Here is a 27844-nt window from a genome sequence, read left to right as displayed (position 1 = left end):
GCAATGGAATATTTACTATGCATAAGTCAGAATCTTCCTGTTTAAATATATCTTTCTTCAACAAAAAAATTAGATTTGATTTTTGCCCTTCTGGTAACAGCAGATAAAAAACATGCTGTTTATTATCTGACCCACCAGAAACATTTTCACACTTGAGATTCCATGGTTACAGTTGACAGGCTCATAATGTGAAATAATATTTGAGAATAAAGTAAAATACAAGCAGAGAGACCTGGGTTCTCAATTGGCTTGGATCACAAATGAACTGGCACAGTCCTACTGAAACTATAACACTTCACTGGAAGCAAGATGAGCTTGTAGTACTGATCTTAAGAAAACTAACCAGCAGTCTATCTGGTTCTATCCAAATGTCATGAGAACATAATTTTTCTATAAATACTCTCCTTAAAATGTATGATCAAGATGGGGGGAAAGCTGAACTGCCTATAACAGCTGAAATTCATAGCAATAATGAATCATCTGCAGTGCAAAAGGATCATCCACAGTAAATTACACTGACAATTTTTCTTAAAGTAATATATGAAAAACTACTTTGGCATTGCAAGAAGAGACAATCCCTCTATATTAGCATATTTGAATTACTTTAAATAAACTATGAATGTGTTCCAGTACGGAATAGAAAATCAAGGAATACTGAGCTAGTTCAGAAATATGCTCCAAGAACTCCTGAAAAATTTACCTATTGAACATCATAGGGAAACCATTACCAAACTGAAATATGAACATGGTAACTTTATTTTTAAGATAGCAATATTGAACTCTTCAACATAAGGAAGAGTTTTCATACTGTCGTGGAGTCTGTGACTTTTTAGGTTAGAAAAACTTCACAAGTTAGAAATCAGACACACTTGTATTTCAGCTTTAGAGTAACAAAAGTCAGCTGAACTACAGGAGAAAAAACATTGAGAAATTGAGTGCTGACAGTGCTTGGATTGAACCCTTAGAAGTGATTATATAAGCAATAAGCAGACCAATTTTTTTTTTTTTTTTTTTTTTTTTTTTTTAGTTGTAAACTGACTTACTAGCAAACAACATTTATGACACTGGCATAAACCTCTGCATACAACCTGCTTCACTTCTGAAGTTTTATCTTCTTATCCAACTAATTCTCATAGAGTCCCTGTTCCTCCATGGATGCTTAGAATTAGAAAATGAGAACCATTGAAAGGTGACAGACCAATTTTGGAATATCATAACTGAAATAAACCAAGCAATCACAGTTCAAACTACAACCTACAAAATGCAACATTATTTAGCAGTACCAACAAAATCAAAACCTGAATTACAATTGTTCCCAAATTTATTAAGACTACCAGGTATCAGAAAAGAAAACAGAACTTTTTAAAATAAGACATATTAAGGGGAAATACTTTTAAATTTGAATACAGGTGATACAATAACAGGGACTGTCTTCATGTTAAATGAACATTAAAGGATGAAAAGCTTCACTGAAACAAGTGGTTCTATTTTGACCGATTGGAAATGCAGACGCTTCAGCTGTTTACATAAACTTTAAAGAAATAAAATTAATTTTTTTGGCAATTGAGCTAATCTACCAGAAATATAATTCAAGCAAACAATATATTATCTGCTGCTTTCCCTTGAGGTCCCCACATTTTCAGTTATACTGACAGCTTCTGCATAATTTCAACAGGATTATCACTTTTGATTTTAAAAATTTTCCACTGGAAAACTTAAGCACTCTTTTCCTCCCTCCAAACCCTTAGCATTTCCCCATGTGACCCTAATAAATGCATCTGCCATATGTAAGACCACAGATTCTACAGTGCTGCTATCAACACAGATACTTGAATCTGCAAGAAAATTTCCAGGACTGGAAAACACAAAGATAAACTGTCCTAAGCTCATTTATTATACTTATTTAAGAATTCCACAACGTTGGGTTACCACTGAAGCATAACAGGACATTGATACCTGGTTGTACTTCACTAAATGGAGCCCAAAAAGGCCCAGGTCCAGCAAGAGGTCGTTCATTATTCCCTCCGCTGGGATGGCGGTTGTGCTTCCTCCAGGTATGTGGAGAGGTTGGTGGGGATTGCTGCGGTGAAACAACTGGAGATGTGGACTCCTAATAAAACAAAAGAATCTTTTAGGTTTTTTACTATATAACTAAATACATCTAAAACCTATCTAAAACCATTATTTCTAGAGACAACCAGTTAAACTCTCATTTTAGAGAGTGAAAATTTCAGTACTTATTAAAATGAGGGAACAGGAGAAATCAGGTAAAGTATAACTAGGGCTGAACACATTTACATTAAACAATGTAATCTAATATATTTTTAACTTGGCACTCTTAAAACAACAGTAATGCTGAGTAAAATGACTTAGCTACAAAGGAAACCAGATTATAAGACTCATTTTCATTTGTGGTAAAAGTTAACATTTGAAACCATGTCTCAAAATAAATACTCACTGTGCAATTTGTTATCCTACCAAATATTAATCAAATGATTCACAGTTATTTACTTTTATTTAAAACAAACCAGAATTATAGATTCTGGTTTTAAAATTAAAACCCCACCAAATAGCACATTGGATTTTTTAATGTGCAAAAACAGAGATGCAATTTTTTAAAAAGAATGATGTCAGCTACGTTATACTTCTCTGCTGTACAGGGCAATGTTGCCATGATGCTAAGGCTCATACTTCTCTTTAATCCCATACTGTACTATATTCTTCCTGAACAGGTGGGGGAAAAAAGAGAATCACATGTGCAATTTCTACATGGAATCAGTTCTCATAAGACATTCAAATTGCCATTTCATTTCAAACAAAATACAAAGGAAAAATAATTTATATTGTACAAAGTAGTCATGCAGTAGAAAGTAATTTCTTCCCTATATCTTGTTTGCCAGTTCTCCCAATTTGAACTGAACGGTATTAGTGAAAACAAGTAAAAGAAGGTAAATCTTGAACTCCAAATATCCTGAAAAGTAATAATAAAGCCAAAAACTTCAAATTCTGTTTCAGCAGTACAGAAAGTTTGGTATTCTATGTAAAAAACAGGTGTTGACATATTATCAAGTATCAAGACAGACTAAATGTAGGCTTGCCCAAAATTACCCAAACTGATTTACTTCGCTAATATTCAAAGACCATTAAGCTTTTTAAACAATATTACACCTATGAAAGTCTAAAAGTCTTTTAAAAAGTCAGAAAGTGCCATTAACAAGCTTTTCTCCAAGAAAAGTATATTCTAAAAGTACATGCATCCTAACAAAAGAGCTTTAGAGCCTCAATGACTGTTAATTTACAATGTGTTGCTATAAACTTTCACCTCTTTTTTGCCCTCTAATTTTCCTATTCCTTGTAAATTGAAGCCACCTTGGTTGATTCTGGAGATTAGGTATTTTCTGGAAGTTCTAACTATCAAGTCGGATTTCCTCAACAAAGTTTCTAGACCACAAAATTTCAAACTTTCAATTCCAAGTATTTATATCATGCTCATATATATGGCAAAAAGTTTTACAAAATGGCTGGGAGCAATACTAATTCATTTCAGCTTTTAACTGAGGGATCAGCTGACTGCACAGTCTATATTACTGTTCCTCCAAAGTACTTCCATCAATTCAATATACCTTTTCTGTTGCACCTATATGCCTTTCTGTACTTTACCTGAAGATTTCTCCTTGTTCCATTTAGTTAAAAGATTTATTTTCAATGGCAGGACATTGTTATCCTCACTGGTACATGGGGACAAGAAGGGAAGGAGTCAGGGTTTCCAGAGCACCACTTGCAGGCTGGAAAATGGAACTGAGGTTGAATGGCTACTGTACTTAGCACTGTGCAACAGGTGATAGGAAAACCACAACACTGCATCACTTAGATCAATGAAAAGCTTCCTCTTCCATTAGCTTTTATACAAGCCATCTTTTATCAAAGATTTGAAGGATGTTTGAATTTTTTAGACAAAACATCATGGAGTAAATGTAGAGAAAGCTATGCTTAGATACACATGTTATTAATTTAATCCAGTACCCTTACAAATCAGATGGTCCAGAAAGACACAGAAGAAAACCTGAGGCAGACAAATGTATGATAGTCTACCTAGAGGAAACTACTCACTACTTCTAGTAACTGCATGTGAACACTAAAACTTGGCACACAGTTACCATGAAGCAGCCCTGTCCTAGGCTGAGAACTGATCTTCAGTAAGCTTCTGCCTAACAGCTGGTCTTACGCTGCCAGCACAGGAAGTAATTGTAAATATGGTCCCCAATTTTAATTCTTCTAAATATTTACTATACACGTGGTTCATATGATTCTGTAAAGCATGTAGTGACAGTAATCAGAACATCAGAAGCCCAAACATAGGAAATAATTAACTTTGTTCTCAGTGTGCAAAACAATATTATATCAGAATTCTGAGCATTTACAGATTTCCCACAATTGATTTGGAGCTTACAAACTCCAAAATAATTAAACAGCAAAAGCTTATCACCAGCTCTGATGTCAAACTTCTGGAAGGGGGACAATCCACATTTTTAACTGTACTGTCATTATAAGGCACACATTCCCAAACCAGTTAAAACCCAATTTAGACAGCATTGCTCTGGCACCATCTTTCCCTTGCACAATCCTAGTCACTCACAAATACCACTCATGGCGTTCGTTCACCTAGCTAACTAGAATCTTAAGAGAGCTAAAACCCTTAGCTGGTTTTTAAAAACATATTTACAAATATACACAGAAAAATGTGCATATATAGCAAATGTCTTGGCCAAAATACTGATGGCTTGATGCAAGTGTAAAGAAAGAGGATGAAAGGCAAAAAGGGCTGGGGAGGAGGCAGGACAGTAGAAATACTAACTCCCATTGTAAAGCAGTCATGGAAAAACACAATGAATAGAGATTTACTGAAACTGCAATTATATACAGGTTCATCTAACCCCTGTATATAGGTTATTGACTATGTATTTGCCTTTACACTGGATAAAAAGTTATCAGTTTTACCTAGAAAACATGGTTTGGTGTACAATTTTCCACTTCAGTTTTGTCTTGAGCTTCACAATTCAGCAAACAGAGGCAGTAATTTTATCAGAACCAACTTTATTCTGAGCTGCAACACTCATTTGCATAATGTGATAGCATTTTGAGAGTTTATGAATGCATTTGCTGCAGCTGAGCAAGTAAGGGTTTGCTGTCATTCTCTGGTCTTTCAAAGCCTGAAATATCTAGAATCCAACTTTTAAAAGATAATTAGGATACAGAACCTAAGTGATCTGCTCTCCCAAAGTGTAGCATGTGAGAGCAGTTTGCATTATTTAGCTTACTGGTAGCTCAATCATTTGAAGTTACACACCTAATCCCTTTGGGAACTTTGAAAATTTTACTCAGCATTTGCACACTGTAGAAGATGCTTATTAGATCAGCTACTATTAAAATCTTATTTTTATAATTTTTTTAGTATTTTCAATGCAATTACATTTAAACAACTACCTTTCATTTTCCCTCTAGACAAATCTCTATAAAAAAATCAAATAAATTACAACATTCTGTATTTTACCATGTTAAGGCGCTTATTTTATCTCTTCAAATGATTCCAGAAAATATCTTAAAAAAGGCATGTTGACATAAATGGTTAACATTTTCATGTTAAATCAAACTAATGAGGACATCTTTGTCAATAACTAATCAAAATAAAAGGTTATAGCTACCAGACAAAAATTTAGTAGTATATCTTAATTAAGAAAAAAAAAAATCACGTTTAAAAACATTGTAAAAAAGCATTTTTGTCAGACTGGAATTCCAAAACTGAGACTTGAAGCACTCGTAATTTGGGTATTTTTGAACTGACAAGAAGTTACTAAAAATAGCATATGGATTAAAAAAGGTGATATAATATATGACTAAAAGAAGAGCCTTAATGAAGACAAGTCAAATAAACGGGCTTAAGGCAACACGATAAGGTGCTAAAGGGACAATACTGTCCAGAGGGATCTCAGCCTCACAAGGGCATTATAAGCATACATGAGACAAATGAGATTATAAACCTTTTCCTGGGTTGCACACATCAGGTCAGAAGAAAACTGCCTAACGAGAATTCGAGATGCAATGAAGCCAGACGTCATATCTAAAGAACAGCTATAAAGGTGTTATGATCCAGGTCCTGACAACCACCCAGCCTGCTTATGAGTTAGCTACCAGATCCGTAATGAAAAAAGATTTATGTAGAGATGGCAATTGCATTGTAGAAACCAAATTTTTTTAATCAACTGGCCTTCATACCAAAGATCAAAACAGCCCAAGGTTCAATGAGAACTTCTCCACTTGTTACACTATACATTTTTCAAGGCAGGATATATGGTTCAGCCAATTGATGAAAATAATAATTAAACCAGAGACAAATGAAAAAGAGCTCAATCATAGCATGAGAATTGATACTGGTATTTATGTGATTTCCTCAACAAAGGAACTGCACTACATTTAACCTGAAGCTGAGCATTATCTCAATGGGGTGTCATACAGGATAGTTCCAACAATGTGGAGATTAATACAAGGATCTAAGGTAAAAAGGAACTGCCTATAGAAGGGGCAAAGCTGGATTGTATTAAAATGGGAATTACAAGGTTGAAGGGAAGTTTCTAATAATCCTCTTGAATGACTGATTTGGACAATAACCTGATCTGATACTTTAGATAACCAATTATGCACACTACATAGCATGCTTACAAATTTTAACAACAAATGTAAGGCAGCAAACAGATGGATCCCTTTCAGGACATAGGGAACAATCAGCTATCAGATTTTAAAATATAAAATACAGTTTTTCTTGCATAATGAACATTTACTACTAAAGGCCATAAAGAGAAGACTGGATGAACAGGTCATGTATCAGACACCTACAGTATGTCAAATGTGACAGACTTGCTTTACTCAGTTGCCAAAATATATGAGGTGAGACATATCAAGAAAATACAAGAAATAACCCTACAAAATAGTATTAATACTGGTGAAATATCACTTGGACCAAGAAATACAAATGTAGCAAAATATTTTCAATGAATGCAAATTCAAATTGGATCACAGGCAGAGAAGGATTAAGGATTACTGGTAACTACTTTATGAAATGAAACTGAGACTACGGATTGTTTTGTCAAGCAAAACAGAGCTAAAGTAGAATGCAATAGTTTTCCAGTAAATACTGGTAGTGCCCTGCAGCTAATACTAATGACAAAGTTGTTAAGTGAGCAGGCTGAGTTAAGTGGGAATTCCCACCATATTCCCATGAATATTCCTACTAAGGCCCTGGAATAGTTTTCCCCAACAAAGCCAGTGTGGAATAAAAGGCTTCACAATTTCAAGAGAGAACCCTGATCTTTTTAAAAACTTCTTATAATAATAAAATTACATATGAGATCTTTTCCAGTTCTGTGTTTGTAAACCAGGTATATTTTATCTGAAATTACCTGTTTAATCCACAAAACAGAAGTGCATAGAAACAAACTACCAGAACTACTAGCAGAACCTTAAAATAAAATCACACTAGTTTTCATACAGTTGAAAGAATTGAAATTATCAAATTCTCACTGCTACAGGTACCAAATCTGAGCTTCTCCTCTTAAGGTTGCACTGACGTAGCACTAAATCAGTATGATCTGGAGTGCCAGTAATATGCTTAAGGCACCCATAGGCAGACAAGTACCTTCAGCTTTACCTTTTATTTTCACAGGGGTATAGAAAGTTTCAGTCCATAAGCATTTGTCAGATATGTGTTTTCCAGATGTTAAAGTCTCAATATGTATTGAAGCTAGATACTCCCCTTCCTGGAAAAGAGGTAAAAGTATCCTAAAGCAGTACCTGATCAACATCAGGTCATACTTAAACTCTGAAAAAATACTTGTTTTTTGGCTTTAACAGCAAAATAAAAAACGTCTCCAACACTGAGAACATTTAGTCACTCGTGAGCTACTTTCAGAAGACACAAAATTCTTCCTAATCTCAATACTGCTGTTTCTTCTAAGAAAGTTTTCAGTACACTAACATTTTCAGTAACATAGCTGCTACTATCAAGGTATAGATATGTAGATACACTGTGGTAGCATACCTATGTCACCGAAGTGCTCATATAGACGTCACATTGTCAGCAGAAGTGCTCTAATCTACTTAGTCTTTATTTTACAGGAATAAGAAATTCTGTCAGAAGGAAAAAATATTTTCACCCAGTGTTTTATCTCCACTAGGATGTGCAGTTAACATGCTATCCAGTAAGGGATGGCATCATTCATTACTCAGCTAGACTTGTAAAATCAGTTCTGCAGCTTCCATGACAGCAGAGCATGATTTCAGTCACCTTCTAACAATATTAAAAAGATATAAACTTCTGCCCAGTGCTGTATTTATACATTACAAAAGCTACACAAAATCATTTATAGATACTCTTCGGAAGCACAACTTAACTGCTATTTCCCAATTCTCTGCCTCCAAGTAAAGTTCATTGAGGAAATTGCTGAAATAATGCATTGAAATAGTTTTACCTAGAAAATTTCAGCAGACAACATATTGAGTAAAGTTCTTCTACATAAATTATTTGTGATTATGAGATATTATACTAAGCATGACAAATCTCACCAATATGGAAATCTGCATATAGTCATTCTTAAAGATGAAAATTAAGATACCTTATGATGCCATACAAATTATCTTTCAGCCATAGCATTTTAAGAAATCAATGCATTCTCAAGTGCTGGTCATATTATCAAAGTCACAAACAGTTTAAGAAAAAACAAACTCCTAAATTTGCTAATGGAGAATCTAACAAGTACATGATAAGCTCCATGAGTGAAATATCCAAGCTTAACTGACATACTCCTCCAGAAGTAAGAGTGATCCTTAGGAATATGACACATTGTGATTTACTTTTTAGACTTCATCTCTTCAAATACTCATTGGTCAAAAAGATGGCGTAAGAATTCGTAATCTGAAACTCTCTAAATTGTATAAATATGAATGGTATCTCCAGGTCAAGACAACTAAATCACCAATTTCCATGAAAACATGGATAAAAGCAGTACACATCTTTTATAAAACAACCCAATTAGAATATTTATATGGTAAATGAGAAACCTGGGCTCAAACTCCTCTCTCAGCTTATTTCTACTGAATCTAAGTATTAGATTTGGACAAGAAGGCTGCTTGAATGAGTTTGCTGTACAGTCAGAAATGTAGCAGTAGCCACAGATTGTTTAGTTTTACAACAGGGTGACAACACTTCCCAGATGTTCTACACCGTGAAACTTAAAACTGCTGGACTCAATGCTGTCTTATCTGTTACATTTGTTCCAAGTCTGCTTTCTGGGCCAGATTACTCCAAGGACTTAGATACAGAGTTTATTCTGAAGATCTCAGACAGCCTTGAGTAAAAAAGAGATACCAAGTTTTTATCAGCCAAGACAGAGAAATCAAACTGGGATGCAAATACACTTTTGTGAATATGAGGCTTCTTTATTCTAAACTTGAAGACCTCAAACACCAGATTTATTTTTCTTTTTGTTATTTTGACATTATGCCACTACAGATTCCTGTATCAAATTACAACTGTTCACTAAATAAACTCAACATCATGATGGAAGCATATAAAACACAGTTTCAGCCCAACTAAAACCTCACAATCAGATTTAGGAAATCTGCAATGTGCAAAGTGCTCGGTGGCTCTCTCAAACACACCTAACCAAAACTAGACAGCAAAAAGCTATCTTGAGACCTACACTAGCTCTTTTTGCATTATTATCTTCTCTTTCAAAGAAAGGAAGTTGCAGCCAAACACTGATTATGGATTTCCTCTACTAATTTACTTTTTCTTTATATTGGATCAGTCTGGGCTATTTCCATAGAGACTAATAAATGTTTATGAGTGATTCCTTGATTCCCACAGAGACTATGGGAAATCCCCCAATTCTTTACAAAATAAGCCCAGAAAAAAAGCACACCATGGGGAAGAAAACAGGTAATTCAATGCATATGCCGAGCAAAATTTAGCATTTGTACTCAGCTCTTGTTTGTAGAAAAGACAATCGGAAAGGATTTCCTCATGGACAAAGAGCAAAACAAAAGAAATGTGTATGAGAAGGCACAGAGTTCTAACTCTTTATAGTATTCAGACATCTTGGCATTGAAAATGAAAAAAAAAAACAGTGAACAAAAAGTAATCTGTTTTCTCATTAAAACATAAGAAAGAGCTATTTGAAAACTTTGGTCTGTTTTTCTAGTTCTCATCCTTAACAGTTAAACTGCTGAACAATAAGACGTGAGGCAGAAAAAAACTACTGTGAAAAGTTACAGACTTTTTAACCAGATTTGCTTATATTGGAGTATGTTGAAGCCCTAGAAATTCAGTCTTCCATGGCACTCAGTACCACCATTCCAATGATCAGGAAACTGATGGGAACAATTTAATAAATGAGCTATTAACATCATAATGACTATAACTATATATTTGCCATCCTAACTTACACACTGAATTTCTTTTTTGTCTCAATTCTTTGTCCATTACTACCAATATTTTAAACACAGATTTTAAGATGGCGTAAAAAATGTCTCCTACATGCAAGTATTTCAGAGGCAGCTATGGTCTTTGTGTATAATATATGTCAGTATAATTATTTTAAGAAACTATATTGGAAGTAACCTAGCTCAGAAGCCCTATCAAATTGACATCTACACAGCAAAATAGTGATTAAGAATCCCATTTAATCTTTTAAGTTAATTCACCTGTTGATCAGTTGATGTACGCTGCTGAACTGTGTCATGGCTCACAGAGCCTTTTTTGACTTGCATCCTGCCAGGCGGAGGAGGAGGAATCACACCTGAATATGAAGCTGGGTTATCAGCATCTGAAGAATACAAGGCTGTATGTCTTGACTCTTGTTCATTCTTTGACACAACAAATCTGGGAAGAGGGAGGTCCTTTACTGTTGGAAAAAAAAAGAAAAGCAGGATATTTACCATACATAAATATGATGATTAAAAATAAAAACACTGCTCTATTTTGAAGTTAAAATTTCACACGTGACTCAATTCCTTACACACTGAGACTGCTGCTATAGTCAAGCCAGCACCTCACAGCTGGAAAAAGCAAATACCTATTCTGCTACCCAAACTCTGACTTTGGTACACAAAGATGACTTCACATTGCTCCACTACAGCTTTGCACCACAACTTGTGCACTAAATGCAGCAGCAACCAGATAAGCTGTATTTAACTCATTTTTTGCTAGATTTGTCGACATTAAATTCCAGAAGCATCATTTTCAAAATTTTTCTACCATTTCTAGCACATATAAAGAACTAGAGTCTTCATATAAAATGGTTCATCAGGAAAACCAATGCTAAAATACTGCAGTATATTCAGCATCATCTTTTGGTGAGCTAATGTCACATTCATATTTACAACACATAATATGATCTAGGTGTACCACAGAGTGTGACTATTGCTTAAACACATCTATGCATACTTTTCCACAACAAAAGCTATATTAGCTCATTTGGAATACTGGAAATATTCCAATGTCACCTCACTTTGATATGAAAAACTAAAATGTAAAGTTTCTACAAAATGCTAGGAATCCCATTAGCTTAATGTACCATGGTTCAGAGTAGCCCAACATAGAAATGAGACTACATAAACCTTCAATTTCCCACTACAAGATCTCTACCATTTTTCTCCCAACTGCAATCTTCTTAGTGCTCCACTTTGAATAAACATAAATTGTGAATTTGCTGTACAGCTTATTTGGAAATTATGTCTCCAACACAAAACAAAATTACAAGCATGGCTCAATTTAATTTCTCTTGCTGACTGCTTACTTAAATTACTTCTGGTACTGAGAATGAGTCAGTGGTACTACAACTATATTAAAATACAAGATGAAATTGGATACTGTTTATTACATGAGCACTGTACCCCATGCTGCAGTAGGAAAGTAATATAACTAAACAGCAAACCATGGCCAGCCAAAAGTGAAAAAGCCATTGCATACAAGTGAAAATGTATATGTCTGCAAAACCAGGAAAATACAGACACCAGATGATCCAACTGACACAGGGGAAGTCTGTGCAATCAGCTGTGCCTACACGAGTCACAAAATAATAGAGAACTCAAAAGAAACACAAAATACTCTACTGTCTTCTTTAAAAGCAAGACTAGATAAATATAGGTTTGTTTAGCTGTACTAAGCTCCTGCATGACTAACTTGCTATTTTTACCTCTCTCCTCTCTGACTTTTTCCAGTAACAGCAGAAAAATCTCATTTCAACACTACAGCATTTGTTGCCATTCAGAAATCCCTCAATAATAAACGTGAGAGCTGTCATGAATGGAACTAACCCTTGACATTGAGTATATTAAAGAGTTCTCTGTACTTTTCATGCCCACATCCTTCCTAATATTTTTTTCCACCAAAACCTGTACTCCATACTTAAAAAATAAATATTGCTTTGAAATAGACACTGCTCATTCATATCTCAATTTTTAGCTTCCTCGAAGGAAAATTTTCTGAAGGAACAAGAGCTTTGGAGGCTTGTAGTATAATAACTAATGCCAGTATTCTTACTCTACTGCCCATCTGAGTAATCAAAAGAGTACTTACGAACCAGTTGTCCCACACTTACATTAGACTTGGTATTTAAAATTTGACTGAGTTTCCACTCAGTAACTCAGATAAACTAAATGTCTACTGACAAGACATACAAAAATACAAAAGGAAAAAGTAGGAAGGTGAAAGAAATTCCCAAGATAAAAGAATTAAGAAACTTACAAAAATCAATGAAACATGCATAAAATGGAAAGCTAAAAAGTAGATGTCCAAAAATATAAGCTTTAACTAATTTAAAGTGTCTGAAGAGACAAAGAGTATACAGCTTAGCTTAGTTTGGGTTGGCTCTAACAGTTTGTCTTAAAGACATCTTGGAGATGGAATGTAAGCAGAACTAAGTTAGCAAAGCTCAGAATCCTTTTATCAGCCTGCTGCATTTTAATTGAGTTAGCTGTTACAACAAGCCTTGAATCATTCTAGAAGCAGGAAATTCATAGATAGGACTGGAACCACTGCAAGAGACCATAGCTAAAAACAGGGTAAAAATAAATATTCTTTCTATTGTACTTGGTGTATTTTGTAGCCTTGGAACCAGTTACAGAAAATTATTCCTAGAAGTTCAGAAATCATTACAAGTAATTCTAATATTATCATGAATCAAGGAAATTATCAATGTGAAATTAACGTTCCAATCACTGTTAACTGTTTAGCAGCATATTTTATATTTTCAAATTAACTCTGTACCTTCATTTAAATCTTTCCTTCAAAGATTTCAAAGAAATCAAATTATTGTGATTTCTTTTTTTTTTTTTTTTTAACAGAAACCTCCTTCTGGTTAAGGTACCTTGCATTAAAATAAAACCAAGATTATAAAATCCCTGTAAAAAGCCTACTACAGATTTGTCTTTTCCTTCTCCAACAGGCATTTTATGAGAAATTCCACAATTGTTTGATCAAGTTCCAGTTTTATCAATATTAAGAGTTGAAGAAATTTTTCCCACTTTTCCCATTATAGGACATTCTGCTACAACTTGCTGTAGCTTTAGATTAGGGAACACATAAGGAAAACTAGGGAAATGCTTTATAAACACACAGTGGCTTATAAACAGGGACTTGAATACTACCAAAATGTTGACTAAAACAATGCACTTTTCCAAAAAGCTACAAAACCCCATGAAATCAGTATAAAGAATTTGTATGAACCTAGAATGAACATAACTGTGAGAGTATACAAAGTGATTAATTTCTTTTTTATAGATTTGTCAAATACTTCAGTCATATCAGATGGTTTTCAAGAGTCTCCTTAACTGCTGCTTAATCTATATCCTTTAGACAAAAAACTCCTAAGACATCTTTTTTATTTATTAGCATACAAAAATCATAACATTTTTCTACGGACATGAAATCTATTAGGAAAATCACTCTAAGGCAAAACTGTGCTCCAAAGTTATTTTTAGCTTTTGAGTTGTGTCCTATAATGCAAGGGCTATAATGCCTTAAAACTCATTACTTCATCTTCCTAAGTCTCTTTTCATCTTACAGAACAACAAGGACATGGATCCACTTATCTCATTCAGAAGGCTACAGGAGAGCCTCACATCAAAGCTCTTCCTGCAGCTCTAAATCATCTTTCTAGAATAAGCCTTCCTCCTGTTTCACCTATTTCACCACCCACACCACAGCTGACCTTTGAAACATAGGGTAACACGTGATATGGCTGACAACAGACTTCAAAGATCTTTTACAGGTCATGTTTTTCACTAGGAAAAAATCTTAAACTAATCTGCATATCTGCTCTTAGAAGGGAAAAAACTGTCAAATCAAGTGCAAAGAAATGTAATGTTAAAAAAGATAACCTTCTGTTGCAATCAAGGCTTTGGAAATCCAGCAGCTACAAAAGTCTGCAAATGTTGCATTCATCTTCTCCTTCCAGTTTACATTACTCCTCTTAGTACTTCACTCAGAGGACATGGCACACAATTTCTCACATCAGTAATCTATAGAATTAACTTGCTCCTACGTAGTAGGTACAAGTTGTTCGTTCATCCCATGGTGAATGCAATACTTATTCAATGAGTAAGGTACTTCAACTTGTATTTACTGCACAGTAAGAAAATACTCTCTCAGTTTCTCCACATTTTTAAATTAACAACACAGATAAAGATATATCCCAATAATCTACAAGGTTACTCTGTAAGAATATGTAAGACAACTACCAATAATTGCACTCAGCAACTCAATCCCCACTCCCTCAATCGTGTGTTTTACCTGAATTTAAGCTTTCCACTCTTAGAGGGAGACCAGATTGGGCCACAGAAACAAGTTTCAAAGCAATGTAAAATTGACTTCTTCCGAAATAGCCAAGTCTTGTTGCACCACAGAGCTCCATAATCTGAAATGAAACACAGTTACTTATAGAAAGAAATTTTAAACACAACAGCTATACAGATTTCATACATTTCAGAGGAGCACGCCATGTTTTCAAACATACTGAATCCCAGTCCACAATGATGACCTGTAATCTTATTGAAGGGCATTCCAGCTTTTGCCAGGTCACTGATAAGATACTAAGCACGACATATTACAAATCAGACTCTCAGAGTTAAATTATCCACACTCCCTTTTTATCTACTGAGCAGTCTCATCTCGACTGTAATGCTCCAAGTGAAACACTTGTTGGAAGTCAATGTAGATGGCATCACTGCTTCTCTTTCCTCAACCACAGTTCCAGACAATCTGGTGGTCAAATATTCTTGGTAATCCTAATTACTGTTTTCACCTTCATATGCCTAGAAATGGCTTCTAAACAGAATGGCTCCACAGTTCCTCAGGGACCAAACTACAGCTGACCACCATGCAGTTCCCCAAATAAATCTTCCTTTACATTCCTGAAGTTGACTGTAACGTCTTTCTCCAGTTATTGAGATGCAACCCTCCACAACTATTCAAAAAGAAAGATGGCTTGCAACAACATTAGCTAGCGCTTTCAAGATGCTCAGAAGGACCCCATCTAATCCCATGGATTTGATAGTTCTCTAGAGACCCTTCATCTTTTTGTAATATTACTAGTTTCTCTCCTTGAATCTCATTCCAGGCATGAAACTTTGCCTGTGACCATAGGGCAGAGACTTTCAGACTAATTTACATCCATGGGCATGAATTTCTGTCCTCACGCTTCCCACAAGCTCACTCCTCCCACATGAGCTCAGTCATGTTCCCTTGTTGGCAAACCTGGTCTCTTGTACATTTGCACATTTTTGAACTAACTGGCATGTATTACTACTGGACTTAGAAAAATCTGTCCTGAAAGGTTTTCCAGCTTTCAGAGGACACATTGTTCCAAGTGCAGAGGGGCCCTGCCTGCAGGCAAGTTCCAGATGAAGAAGTGAATTTTCACACAGCAATAACTGAGCCATCCAATGCGCAAAGCTGTTAGCCTGTGTGCTTCAGCACCACCAGATCAGTAAACAGACTTCAGTAACTCCATCCAATGAATCAGATGAGTTTATCAACTACAACTACACCAGATGCAGTTCAACAAAAAACTACTTAGTTATCTCCTTGCCATGCACCAGGATTCTGGAACATCATGAAAATAAGCTGCTGTAAAACCCATCCCAGAATGGTGCAGGAAGTTGACAAACTAAGTGTTTGTGTTCCAAAAAAGTTAGAAGATGTTTAGGGCTGTACATGCAGCTCAAATCCTGCTGGACAAAAATTTCTGCATTAAATCAGTTGTCTGATTCTGCATCCACTTCACATATTGTCCCACAGCTCCTGTTATATGCATTTTCCCACCATAATAATTCTGCAGTATGATGTCTGGAGAAAAGTCAGGGGATCACAGGGCATTTTCCAAAATCCACTGAATAAAAAAATAATTCAATACAGTTGAACACAACACACTAATTTCAACAGGTTGGTTGGACTACAGAAAGTTCCACCAGGAAAGAAGTGACAGTGCAAACTGACAGATGACAATTCCAATAAAAATTGAGGCATCAACATCTAAACCTTTACTCAACCTAATGCCAAAAATAATTATCCTGAGTTTAAATAAATAGTAGAGCTAAAGCAGTGGAGATTCAAGAGAAGCTAGGAATCAAAACCAGTGTGACATCAAAAGCAATTCTTTTTTTAAAGCGCTGTATGCTGGAAGACTGATGGAACATCCACATACTTGACTACAAGCAAAATAGAAAAAGTTTGTGGATTCAGTGGCCTAGCACCAACAGGTGGGTTTACTAGACTCTCATGAAGTCTTATGAAAAGAAGCAATGATAGAGGCATCTTGAGCTTATGAAATCATTAGGCAGTAATGGTTTTGTGCAATTTCAAAGTCACGGCTGAACTAAAAACTACCTTTTGTTGGAGCTTTTCAGTACTGCCAGGTAGGGAAAAGAAAGTTCCGTCAAAAACTGAATTAATAACTAAGCTACTGTGACAGGTAAGTATGAGAAAGGAAATGCAAGCATGGATGCAAAGTAAATATATATAAATACACCAGATATAAGTATCAAGAAGAGCAAAAAGCTAATGCTACAAAAAAACCCAAAACAAAAAATTACCCAGTCCTCCTCACCCACCCCCCTCAAAAAACTGAACAAGAGGTGTCAAATCCACTCATAGCTAGCTAAAGGAGTTCTCTGTTTCAAATACAGACTATAACCTAATTAGAAACATGCCTGAAGGTTGAGTAAAATCATTTGATGCAAGTATCTAGTGGAAACTCCTCTGCTTAGTGACACCATGCCCAAACATACTCAAAACAGAGTACCTGGAAACTCCCTGAAGCAGGAATGAAACATGAAACAGGTAATAAGCTATACTGAATGGGGGAATAATAATAAAAAATTATCAAATAACTGCTTCTCTGAGATTTAGGGCTTTCATCTGCTTAAGAAGAGAGAGGATAAGGAATTTCCCTAAACTCTTCAAGGAATGCAGAGCCATCTTCAAGACAAAATGCTTCACAATTGTTTTATCTCCTTAGATATGAAGAACCTGAGGTCACACTACTGCAATTTACTAGAGTAAGGCAAACAACTCAGTAAAGCTCCATAATTGTTGAAAGCCCTCAATAAAAAACACCAAAAAAAACTCCAAACAAACAAAAAATTCACAAAGCCACAACTCTGTGCAGTAGCTGTGAATTATTAAATTGCATGTTCAGTCATCATACCACAAATATGTAACAACAGCATCAGAAATACCAGGAGTTGGCAGACACCAGACATGGCTGGGAAGCAGTATATTATAAAAGGGCACTGTTTCAAGCAGATACCTTCTGGAGCCCTTATAGTTTTTAAATAAGAGGCCCTTGAACTTCAAGAGGTTTGTGAACCTTTACAAATTCCAGGTGAAGTGGAACAAATGATTTCTCTATCAAATGCAGTGAAACACACTTCCCAGAACTCATGAAATCTCTCTGGGAATATCTTCCAGAATATCACAGTCTCCTTGCCCTCAGGCTCTTCTACAAGGCAAATGAAGCTCATTATCTGTAAATATTATTCATGCAAAAGTAAAACAGTATTTAAACAGGGATGACATCAATGCTAAAACAATAAATGAAGCAACATGCATGCCACCTACACAGAAAAGATAAAAATATTTCATCTGCTTGGAGAGAGTTACTTAAGTACCTACTGTTCCGTACCAGAGGGTGGCAAGAGGCAAGACCTGAAGACAACTTTAGCAGGCTGGAAGCTAAAACACACATGCTGTGTGCTGATGGGAGGGGGAGTGCACAAACTTAGAGGAGGACTTTTTTTATCATCTCATCCAAACTAGGACGTTGTTGATTAAAAAAGAAGTCTTACACCAAGACTATAAACATGAAAATTGTTAAACACAAAGAAACCCTACACAGAATCACACAATAGTTGAACTTGCAAAGGTCCCCTGGAGATCATTTGCTCCATTCCCCCTGCTCAAAGCAGGCTCAGCAGGTTGCTTTGAACTGTGTCCAGTTGGGATTTTGAGTATATATATCCAAGCAGGGAAACTTGTACAACCTCTCTAGACAACCTCTTTGAGTGATCACCTTTACAGTAACGAAGTTCTCTCTTATGTTTAAATTTAACAAAGACCATGAACAATTTCGAGTAAACCATGCACCTGAAATAAAAAACAAGTTCTCACATTCATTATACATATTTGATACAAACTTCAGTTAAACCAAACCATATGAATATACTTGTACTTTAGAAAACAATTTTGAGTTTTACTGTGCATATTAACAATAACCTTCAAATGAAAAACAAGTATTACATTAAAAAAAAACTTGTTTACTTAAGATAAAAAATTAAATATAGTAACTTGCTTTTGTTAGTTAATACGAATAGTTAGTTTTGTTAGTTAATATGAATGTAACTGATTATGGACTGATTTTAATTCACAGTTTAAAATTTTAAAATGTATCATAACAATGTTATTTCTATATCTCATATGCAGTAGTTCATTAATGAGTTTCAAACTAAAAACGTATGACAGAATTTTTTGCAACTTAAAAGTTTATTGGAATACAACCTCAAAGTGGTTTCTGTCCTACAATGATGATGTCCTGAAGTCATGTACTCCACTCACCTCAGCTACAACAAAAATTAGCCACATCTCTAACGTAATTCAGGGATGTGTGATGTAAGTTGAAAAAGTTTTTCCTAATCATTGCTACTGTAGTGGAAAAAACTCCCTGATCATTCCTACACACAGAAGAACTATGAAAATCTCTTTCATTCATTTTTTCCTAGCTTGAATACATTTCTGTCCTCCCAATTTGTTATCTTCTAATCACATTTTGCAACTGCTGTTGGATCAATTCCTGTCACTTTATTTATCTAAATCTACCTCACTAATTGCTGACCACAGCCTGGCACAGTTTTCTAACTACAGTCTCCCACCTATTGTCAACTGGACAAAGCAATACTGATTAGTCTGCTAATATTAGTTAGAATTTTTAACTTATCTTCAAAGATATCCATTGACAGGTAGCTTCACAGATGCAACAGGTGTTGCACTGTGCAACAGGAACAAGACAGAGAACTGACAAAGATCCTTCTTTTGATAAGTTATTTTTAACCAAGTCAAGTCTCTGACCCAGTTTTTCAAAGGACTCCACAAAGCTTGGCACAAGGTGGGACACAAATAAAAAACAACTGTAGACAGATAAAAAACGAATGCAACTAAAAGAAACAGTCCAAGTATTGCTCTGAAGTCTATGTTTCAACACATTGCAAACATTTCAACAGTCTTACTCCTCTCCAAAGATCATTTGCAAAATGTATCTGTGAGGGATAATGAATATTGCTATATTTAATATTCAGTCAGTGTGAAGCAGAAAATGTTCATGTGCTGCTGAACAGCCAAGTGTAAAATTACCTCTAACATATACATTTATCTTATTAGGTACTCAGGCATTGTAGTAAATATAGTTAATCAGATGATACTAAGAATTCCAAGGCACAGAGTATATATTTAGGTTATTACTGTTCTCTGTTGCATAACAAATAGTAAGGTTTTACTGATTGTTCCATGAAGATACATTTCAGTCAATTCCACAAACCTGGCTTCAGAACACAGGCTTTGAAAGAAATAAAACCAATAGTGCTGGAGGACTTCCAAGACAACACACGTTCTCTGGCAGTCAACTATTTAGAGTCTCTTACTGTCTGAGCTTCTCCTAATACTTCTCTGCCCTTGATTTTCGCACTACACAGATCCACAGTGGAAGGAAGAAAAAGCTACTCATCTGCTTGGACAATCAATTCTCTGCAGATACTTAGAACTAAGATTTCCCATTCTACAGGTCATTTAAGGGTCAAACATACCTCTATTTCAGTTAAAGGAAATTTCAGAATTAATCACATCAGAAATAATTAGCTGTTCAAAAAATGACCTAGTACTTTAAGGCTCAGAGGAATTATTCTGCCCCTGTACTTTGGGATCTGTTTTACAAGCATACCCACTCCCTGAGTACAGGTCGTCAGATCTGGAGTCATGCTTTCACTTTGTTAACAGAAAAGTAGCAAAAACCACTGGAAATTTAAAACTCTGATTTATGATTGATAAATTCTTAACAAATGAATATGATGACACCACACAAAAACCTCATAGAACTTTTATTACTGGTGGTGCTTTTTGAAACAGTTATATTTGGGTAATTGCTGAACTTGACCCATTCCAAAAGTTGTCTGCAACACCTCTTGTTGTTCCTGGTAGCATGAAGATTCCCAGTGCATTAGGCCCATTTATTAAAGACACTTCCTAATGTAGTAGTAGCTTTTTTGATTTTTCCACTCAGAATCAAAATTTCTGGTCTTACTAACAGCTTCTGCAATTCTGTTACAATCTCTACACATGAATCTAACCTGCAGAGCCTCTTATGTAGAGCTCTATGGCTCTACAGAGGTCAGGAATTCCCTTCTGATTTGGTAGTACATGGCAACCACCACCCATCAATCCACAAAAATAAGGTAGATGCACCCTACATGCAACTACAAGACCTTGACTAAGAGAAGCCATTTTTCTAACTATCTAGAGAAATAGACTGCCCTACTTGACTACAACTCAGAGAAAATATTGTCATATACCCTCAAAAACAGGGAAGAATAAAGAATTCTACACCCTTCTGTTATGTTCAGTAGCACCAACAAAGGAAAATACAGATAGCCAGATGAACACGCACTTAGAGAGCAACTACCATCCTCCCAAGTAAAAAAAATCACACCTGGAAGACTTCAAGGCAGAGTTGCTATTTGTTTGTATTAAGACTTTCTCTATTGCTTTTTCTTTGGCAGAGTAGGTGCTCATGAGAAAGATACTTTACAGGCAGAAATGGTAATAATGCAGCCAGAAGAACTGGAAATTTTAAAAAAATCTGAAAGAGCAAAAGACAGCCTGGGGAACTACAAGAACCATTTCTTATTTTTGATGCCTAAAGAGAGGCTTGTTTAAAGTGAGATATTCCACATACCTGTGTTCTCTAACTATGTAATTTCACATTACTGCTTAACCTAAATAGCTCCTCCCTCCTGTGCTCTCAGCTGTAGTTCCCCATTCCTGAGCAATAACTGCTGCTTATCTGTCTGGGCACACAATGTGATTACTCCACTCAGTAAGCCAACAAAAAGTTACTGTGTTAGTTATTTTCTCTTTTATTAAACTGAATCTGTCTACTGTACAACCAACAAACACCTCAGCAGAGCTTCAGAAGTTATTTACTCACAGGCTTTATTTACAATAGAAAAAGTACAAGTTTTTGTGAAGAAACTGCAATGAATCTTATAGCATGTATCTGTCACTGGTCAACGTCAAAGAGCTGAAACTTGGATTTTAGGTTTGCAGTTTATATTTTTGACAAGCAAAGCCTGAAGCAGAAATGGCAAACAAACCCCAGCTGGCACACACAGAATGACATTCTTCATCTGTAATCTTTTGAGGCACTTGGTCTTATTCTTGCAATAATTGAAAAGTCCAGCTGAATACTTATGAAGACTAACCAAGTTTGCCCTAACTTTATGTGTTGTTTGCTTCTTCTTATGGTTGAAGTTTATGTGAGTAAATAACTTCTGAAGCTCTACCAATCTTCAAAATGTAATTTATCTTCCTTAGCACAAACAAATGAATGGAATTACTTGCATATAATTATCAAGAAAGCATCTAGCTTCAGCAGGCACTGGAGACATTTCACAGATATTCTAATTGTGGGTACTCCTACCATGTAGCATTAAGTTGAATACTTTTCCCATAATACTAAAAGCTGAAGAAAGGAGCATTCATATAGACATCTTCATTTTTATATCTTCTATGTAACTGAAGCATTCCAGTGATTGATATTCTTTGCTAATAATTTTCTTTTTCAGTTTTAACATTTTCCCCACACATCACCTTCCATTATTATGCCAGAACACTACTAACAGAGAAAAATTCCAAATGAGCACAAGCTTCTGGTTCTTTTGCTAAATGTAAAACGAAGACTAAGGCATTCTCTGATCCCAGATTTAGTGGTCATACTGTGGCCTGAACAAATAGGACTGTCCTGATCTGTTCCTGTTATTCCTGAGCACATTCATTAAAGTTTACCTGAAGATACTGTGTCCATTACTTTACACTCCTTTCCCACACCAGTCCTTTTTTCTCCGAGTATCAATCTGAGCACTGTTAATTAGTTACTTAGCTTTGCACAGCTCTCCTTCTCCCACTGAGGCCAAGAAGCCTTAACGATGTGTCTACCAAAGTTTAAACAAACCTTGGTTAAAGTTCTAAAAACTGCACAATTACTATTAGTGGAGCTACACTTGAGACTCCACTGTTAACATTAAAAAATTTAAGACCTAAAGATGTTTCAAATTAGAAAAACCAAGTCATTCACACTATGGTAACAATAATGACAGTTTTCTACAAAATTCCCAACTACTAGACTGTAGCAGAAGTATGTCAGCATCTAATGCTAAATTTTATACAGTCCTGGTCATCCTTTTCTGGGATTAGTGAAGTTGAAAGATATAGTCAAAACTGAGCATACTCATTACTCTGTTAGGATAGTTCAGCAGCACTTTAGACATCAGAAGTCAATCATTCCAGAAATTCAGGTCAGACTGTCATCTTTTCCAAGTCTTTTAATCTCTCAAAACACAGTTCCTATACTTAGTCAGACATGCCTAAATTATGCTGTATTTTTTGTATAACAAGTATAGGAATAATTTAACTCTTCAGACACTAACCCCAGGTGGTTAGTGTCTGAAAAATAAGCAAGTCATGAACATGATCACCAACTTGGTATATTTATTTAGAAAGAATTACATTCTTGGCTTAAGAATATCCTTATGGTCAACAGAAATGCTGAAGAAAAGAGAATAAGAGGGAAATATACTCTTACATTAATCATTATTGGAACTCCAGTGAGAAATCTGATAGTCAACGTATTTCTCCCACACTCACTTTTGACTTCAAACTAATTTAAAAGAACAGCAGAACTCCAAACTGACATCTAGGAATTTTACACAAAGGACTAACCTAAAACAGCAAATATTTATGACTAAATAGGTAGGAAACTTGTCTGCAAGGACTAATATTTTGAGAGCTAGTAAATACAATTGAAAAGTCAGAGACTGCCAGCAAAGTCCTGTAATTTCACAGTATCTGCAAGTAACATTTACTGAAGATTAAGATGAAGGTATGTTTGCCATTTTTCAGAGTCAGTGAAGTACTTAAAGTTTATAACACAAAAGAACTGCTTTCACCGGTAAAAGATCGAATTTACAATCCATAATTTTGTACAGCCAACTTGATTCTAAGACAGCTACACTTGCCAAAGGCCCTGACATTTCCAATTCTAGAATTCTATCCAGTTATGTCAGAAAGGATATTAATCACCCCTCCTGTCATGTGTCTTTTAAAAAGAAAATAATAAACTGTTTTCAAACTAAGCTGAGCTGTGATACTTGAAATTATCTGAGTGCTGTGTTGGCACATGGACTTAAGGAATTATTTACTATGTAAGTGACTGTACAGTATGAATATCAATTTCAAAGGCTCAAAACCAATTACACCAATAAATCCACTAAAAATAAATATAAGTCTAGTAGACTTAATCTAAAGTCCTACAGTTTTGCCATAACTTCCTGTCTTTTGTTTCAAAAAACAATGACTGTTCTTTTCCTAAATGCTGCTGAGATATGAGACCACTCCAACTAATTAACTGTAAAAATAAATTAATTTTAAGCCCAGTATAGTCTCTGTGAAAGTAACATCACTTAAATAAACATTTTTACCAGAATTCTACAGAAACTCAAAGCATAATTCACAGGATAAACAGCAGATTAAAAGCCATTCCTGGCAATAACAAAGTACACCCTTGTGTATCCTATCAATATAGTGAATCAAAGCCAACCTACTGCTCAGCTAAAAGATGCTGAATATGCTATTACAGTGACATTTGAAGGGAAAAATAGGTGATTCACAAATCAGTTATTTTTAACTCAGATCCAAGCACTTACAACAGGTTTTTAACAACTCTTGTTTACTAAATGAGGACTGGGATACAGCCTAATATGTGCGTGCCACCATATTCTATATGAAAAGATATTAAGATGGAAAATTATATCTAAGTTAGGTAACATTATAATCGTAAGTCTACAGAGTCATCAATTTTATGGTGCTCAGGCTAAAAAAATACTACATATTACTAAGAAAATGGCTATAGTTGGAGGAATCTACACTGCAAGAGTACCTTGATAATGACCTGTTGTGAATATTGCCTCAGAAGAAATCAAAACTAATTTAAAATATTTTCTAAGTGATATTTTAATATAAGATTTAAAATAATAAACAAAATATATGAATTGGAGTAAATAAAGTGATTTTTTTTCATTTGGGCTTGTTACAGACTAGTTATTAGTCAGTATTAGAGAAGAAAGCTTTTTACACAGCATACATTTTTTAAAGATCTAAAAGTGCTATTATTTTAAATATACTCCAAATTCCTATGACTGAAAGGAAGACATGAAATTTGCTATGTATAAGGAATTGTGATTTCTCACCCCATCAGTTTGGGGAGAATAATAAATTCAGCAAATTAACCAGAATGAGTTTGAGTCTTCTGCATGTCTCTACCAAACAGGCAATCCTAGGCCCTGGCTCAACTTCCATTCAAAGCCGGCATTTAGTAGACTCTATTGATTTGACAAACGGGTAGTCTTTCTGTAGGAAGATTCACTGAAACAGTAACTGCAACAACACAATAATTGCAAACAAGCTGTTATTTTCTTAGATCCCTTTCTCTCTACAGCCATTTTCCAACAAAGAAGCCAACATTTTAAATCAAGAACCTGCAATTTCATTTTGTCATGTTCTGCCTATGGACTGTAATTATTTTATAATTGTGCTGCCTGTCAGCAAATAAGCTCTGGCATTTGAGAAAACCACCACTTCTGTTCCCTCTGTCTCCAAAAACCACCACCCCAAGAACAACAGAACACACCTGCATCTCAGAGTCTGGACTTCTCAATGAGGCAGCTGCATCATGGGGTATGCACTTTCTTACAACTTCTGATGTGAGGGTAGCAAACTGTGACAGGGACTTCAGGTAGACAACCAGAGTGTAATTTTGTCAATTAAAAAAGAAGAAAAACTAATCTGTCTGTAATGACTCCTTAAAAAACAAACAAAAAGCTTGAAAGTGGCTAACAAGAGCCAAAAACAGCTTCACACTAGATTTTTACTGGACTAATGGAAGATTACTGTAATTGAAGTAACTGGGCATAATTGTGTCATTCTTCTGTCAAAGACTTTCTAACACTAAATTAGAAGCTAGGTAACACTGCTGTACAATGCCAGCACTGAAGATGACAGTTCATTCATTTTAGAGAAGATACATGCCAATACTCACACATTTGTAGTTATATAGTAATGTTGTATTTTAAAGCAAGATGCTCTGACTCATTTATTTCAGATGAGTATCATATGCATCACTGACTTGCTTCTTGTCTGGTGAAGTTTCTGTGATTCATAATCAAGAGTACAAATTCAGAAAACATTCTATGATTAAGTCACCTAAGTAAGAATTCTACAAATCAAATGGAACAGCTACTACATTCGTTCAATACACAAGCAATGAGTTTCACAATGCATTTTTTCCACTAACTGTAGCTTTTACAAGCAATTTCTCCATCACTGCAGAGACACCAAAAACTGACCTTACTAGCGTATATACATGAGCGGTTTAGGTCAGATACGAAACATGCCATTGAAGCCAATTTCCCTGAGCATGCTCCTCCTTGCAGCCACTCCAGAACAGGCAACTACGTTTCTTTTGTATCAGGCACATAATGAATGCCAACTAACATCCAGTGCACAGGACCAGGCTGGAACTCCAGCAAAAGGAAGCTCCTGAAGTGCATAAATACGGTGGATGACAGCTCCTCAGGATCACTCATGTTGTGTCATGCTGCTTGCACATACAAACACCAAAGTACATGCAACTGAGACACAAGATGAGGCAAGTGAAAACTACAATTGACAAAACCTTCCAATTTTTTGGCTGAACAAGCTTCCTGAACCAGCTCACTGCCTGTTCAAAGTAAAGCGAGAGCCAGCTCCATCTTACACTGGTTTAAGCCAACAAACTCCATGCCAGGGTTTTGCTCTAGAACAAAGAAAGTTCTCTACTTCCCCTCTGTCAAAGAGTTTTCCTGCCTCCTTTCTTGTGCTAGAACTGGTATTCATTCAACCCCACTGTCACCTGATACAGAGGTATAACCAACAAAAAGCTGTGATTAATTTTCTGCCCACAACACCATTGGACAGGCATGAGTGTCTTTGCAAGAAGGAACACAAGGCTAAGGGAAGACAGGAGCCCCTTCTTCAGTGCCAACTCACCATTAGATTTTTGTCAGCTGCAATGTGAAACCACACACTGAGAGCGATCTGAAGACTCACAACTGTTGTGAAGTAGCTGGAGTTCTTACCCCAACACGTGTACTATTATTCTGTCCTTTATGCAAGTCTTGTACCTTAATGCTCATTTCAGGGATGTGCATAAAGAATAAATGTGGGTTACTAGAGACTGGTGTTCTGACATATGCATCTTTGGTATATTATTTTGTTCTGATAATAAAGCTGTCCTTTTGTAGATGTGTACAAAATAGACATTGAGCTTTTCTTTCCCAGGACACTGTAGTATGGTATACAACACCCGTAACTGTTTCAGTCTTCTATATGTTCATTTATCTCCACTGAACAGGGAGCTGACAGTGTCCCTCAGAGGGAGAAATGAAATTGATTAGGAACAATGAGACACACATATTAACTTTTGCTTCTGTGAGACAGATCTCTTACAAGGACATAACTCTTTGCAAAAGAGGCTGCACATCTATCCAGCCTTTACACAACCGATTTGCAAGTAAAACAAGTTATGAATCTAAAAATGCAAGTGTCAGACATTTTCATTTCCAATGGAATTAGTTCTGAACTATTCAAAGGTACCTACCAACCTGTAGTACTGAAAAGGAAAAACTAGGAAGTAGTTCCTTAGGACTACTTGCTCCCCGTGAGCTTGAAGAGCGACCATTTTACGCTATGTTTTGCACACCTACAAAAGTACTTAGCATTCATGTGACCAGTACTACACTTGCATTCCAGGATTATGTAAGGATTAAGTAACTGAATCAAGTTCATTTCCCCACAAGCATCAGGTGCTTCAAATGAACAGGTAAAAACATAGCACTCATATGGTCAAAAGAAAATTCCACCTCCTTCACAGGATTC

The 27844-nt window shown here is 35.6% G+C and overlaps 1 protein-coding gene across 21 annotated transcripts in view; it reads right to left on the bottom strand.

Moving 5' to 3' along the window:
- The window catches only part of REPS1 (RALBP1 associated Eps domain containing 1), a 63772-nt gene that overhangs the window by 33258 nt on the left and 2670 nt on the right, over positions 1-27844 (bottom strand). For all 21 annotated transcript variants that reach the window (XM_021553080.4, XM_021553089.4, XM_085575314.1 and 18 more), the window contains exons 2-4: positions 14846-14969; positions 10756-10955; positions 1957-2110 (exon numbers count right to left, since the gene is read on the bottom strand). In XM_021553080.4, the coding sequence (XP_021408755.1) occupies positions 1957-2110; positions 10756-10955; positions 14846-14969 (478 nt within the window). The remainder of the gene's footprint in view (positions 1-1956; positions 2111-10755; positions 10956-14845; positions 14970-27844) is intronic.

Source organism: Lonchura striata, chromosome 3 (assembly GCF_050655825.1).
Source record: "Lonchura striata isolate lonStrDom1 chromosome 3, ASM5065582v1, whole genome shotgun sequence".
Taxonomy (NCBI): Eukaryota; Metazoa; Chordata; class Aves; order Passeriformes; family Estrildidae; genus Lonchura; species Lonchura striata.
The sequence above is the reverse complement of the archived record's forward strand: the minus strand, read 5'-3'. Positions and strand labels throughout refer to the sequence as shown.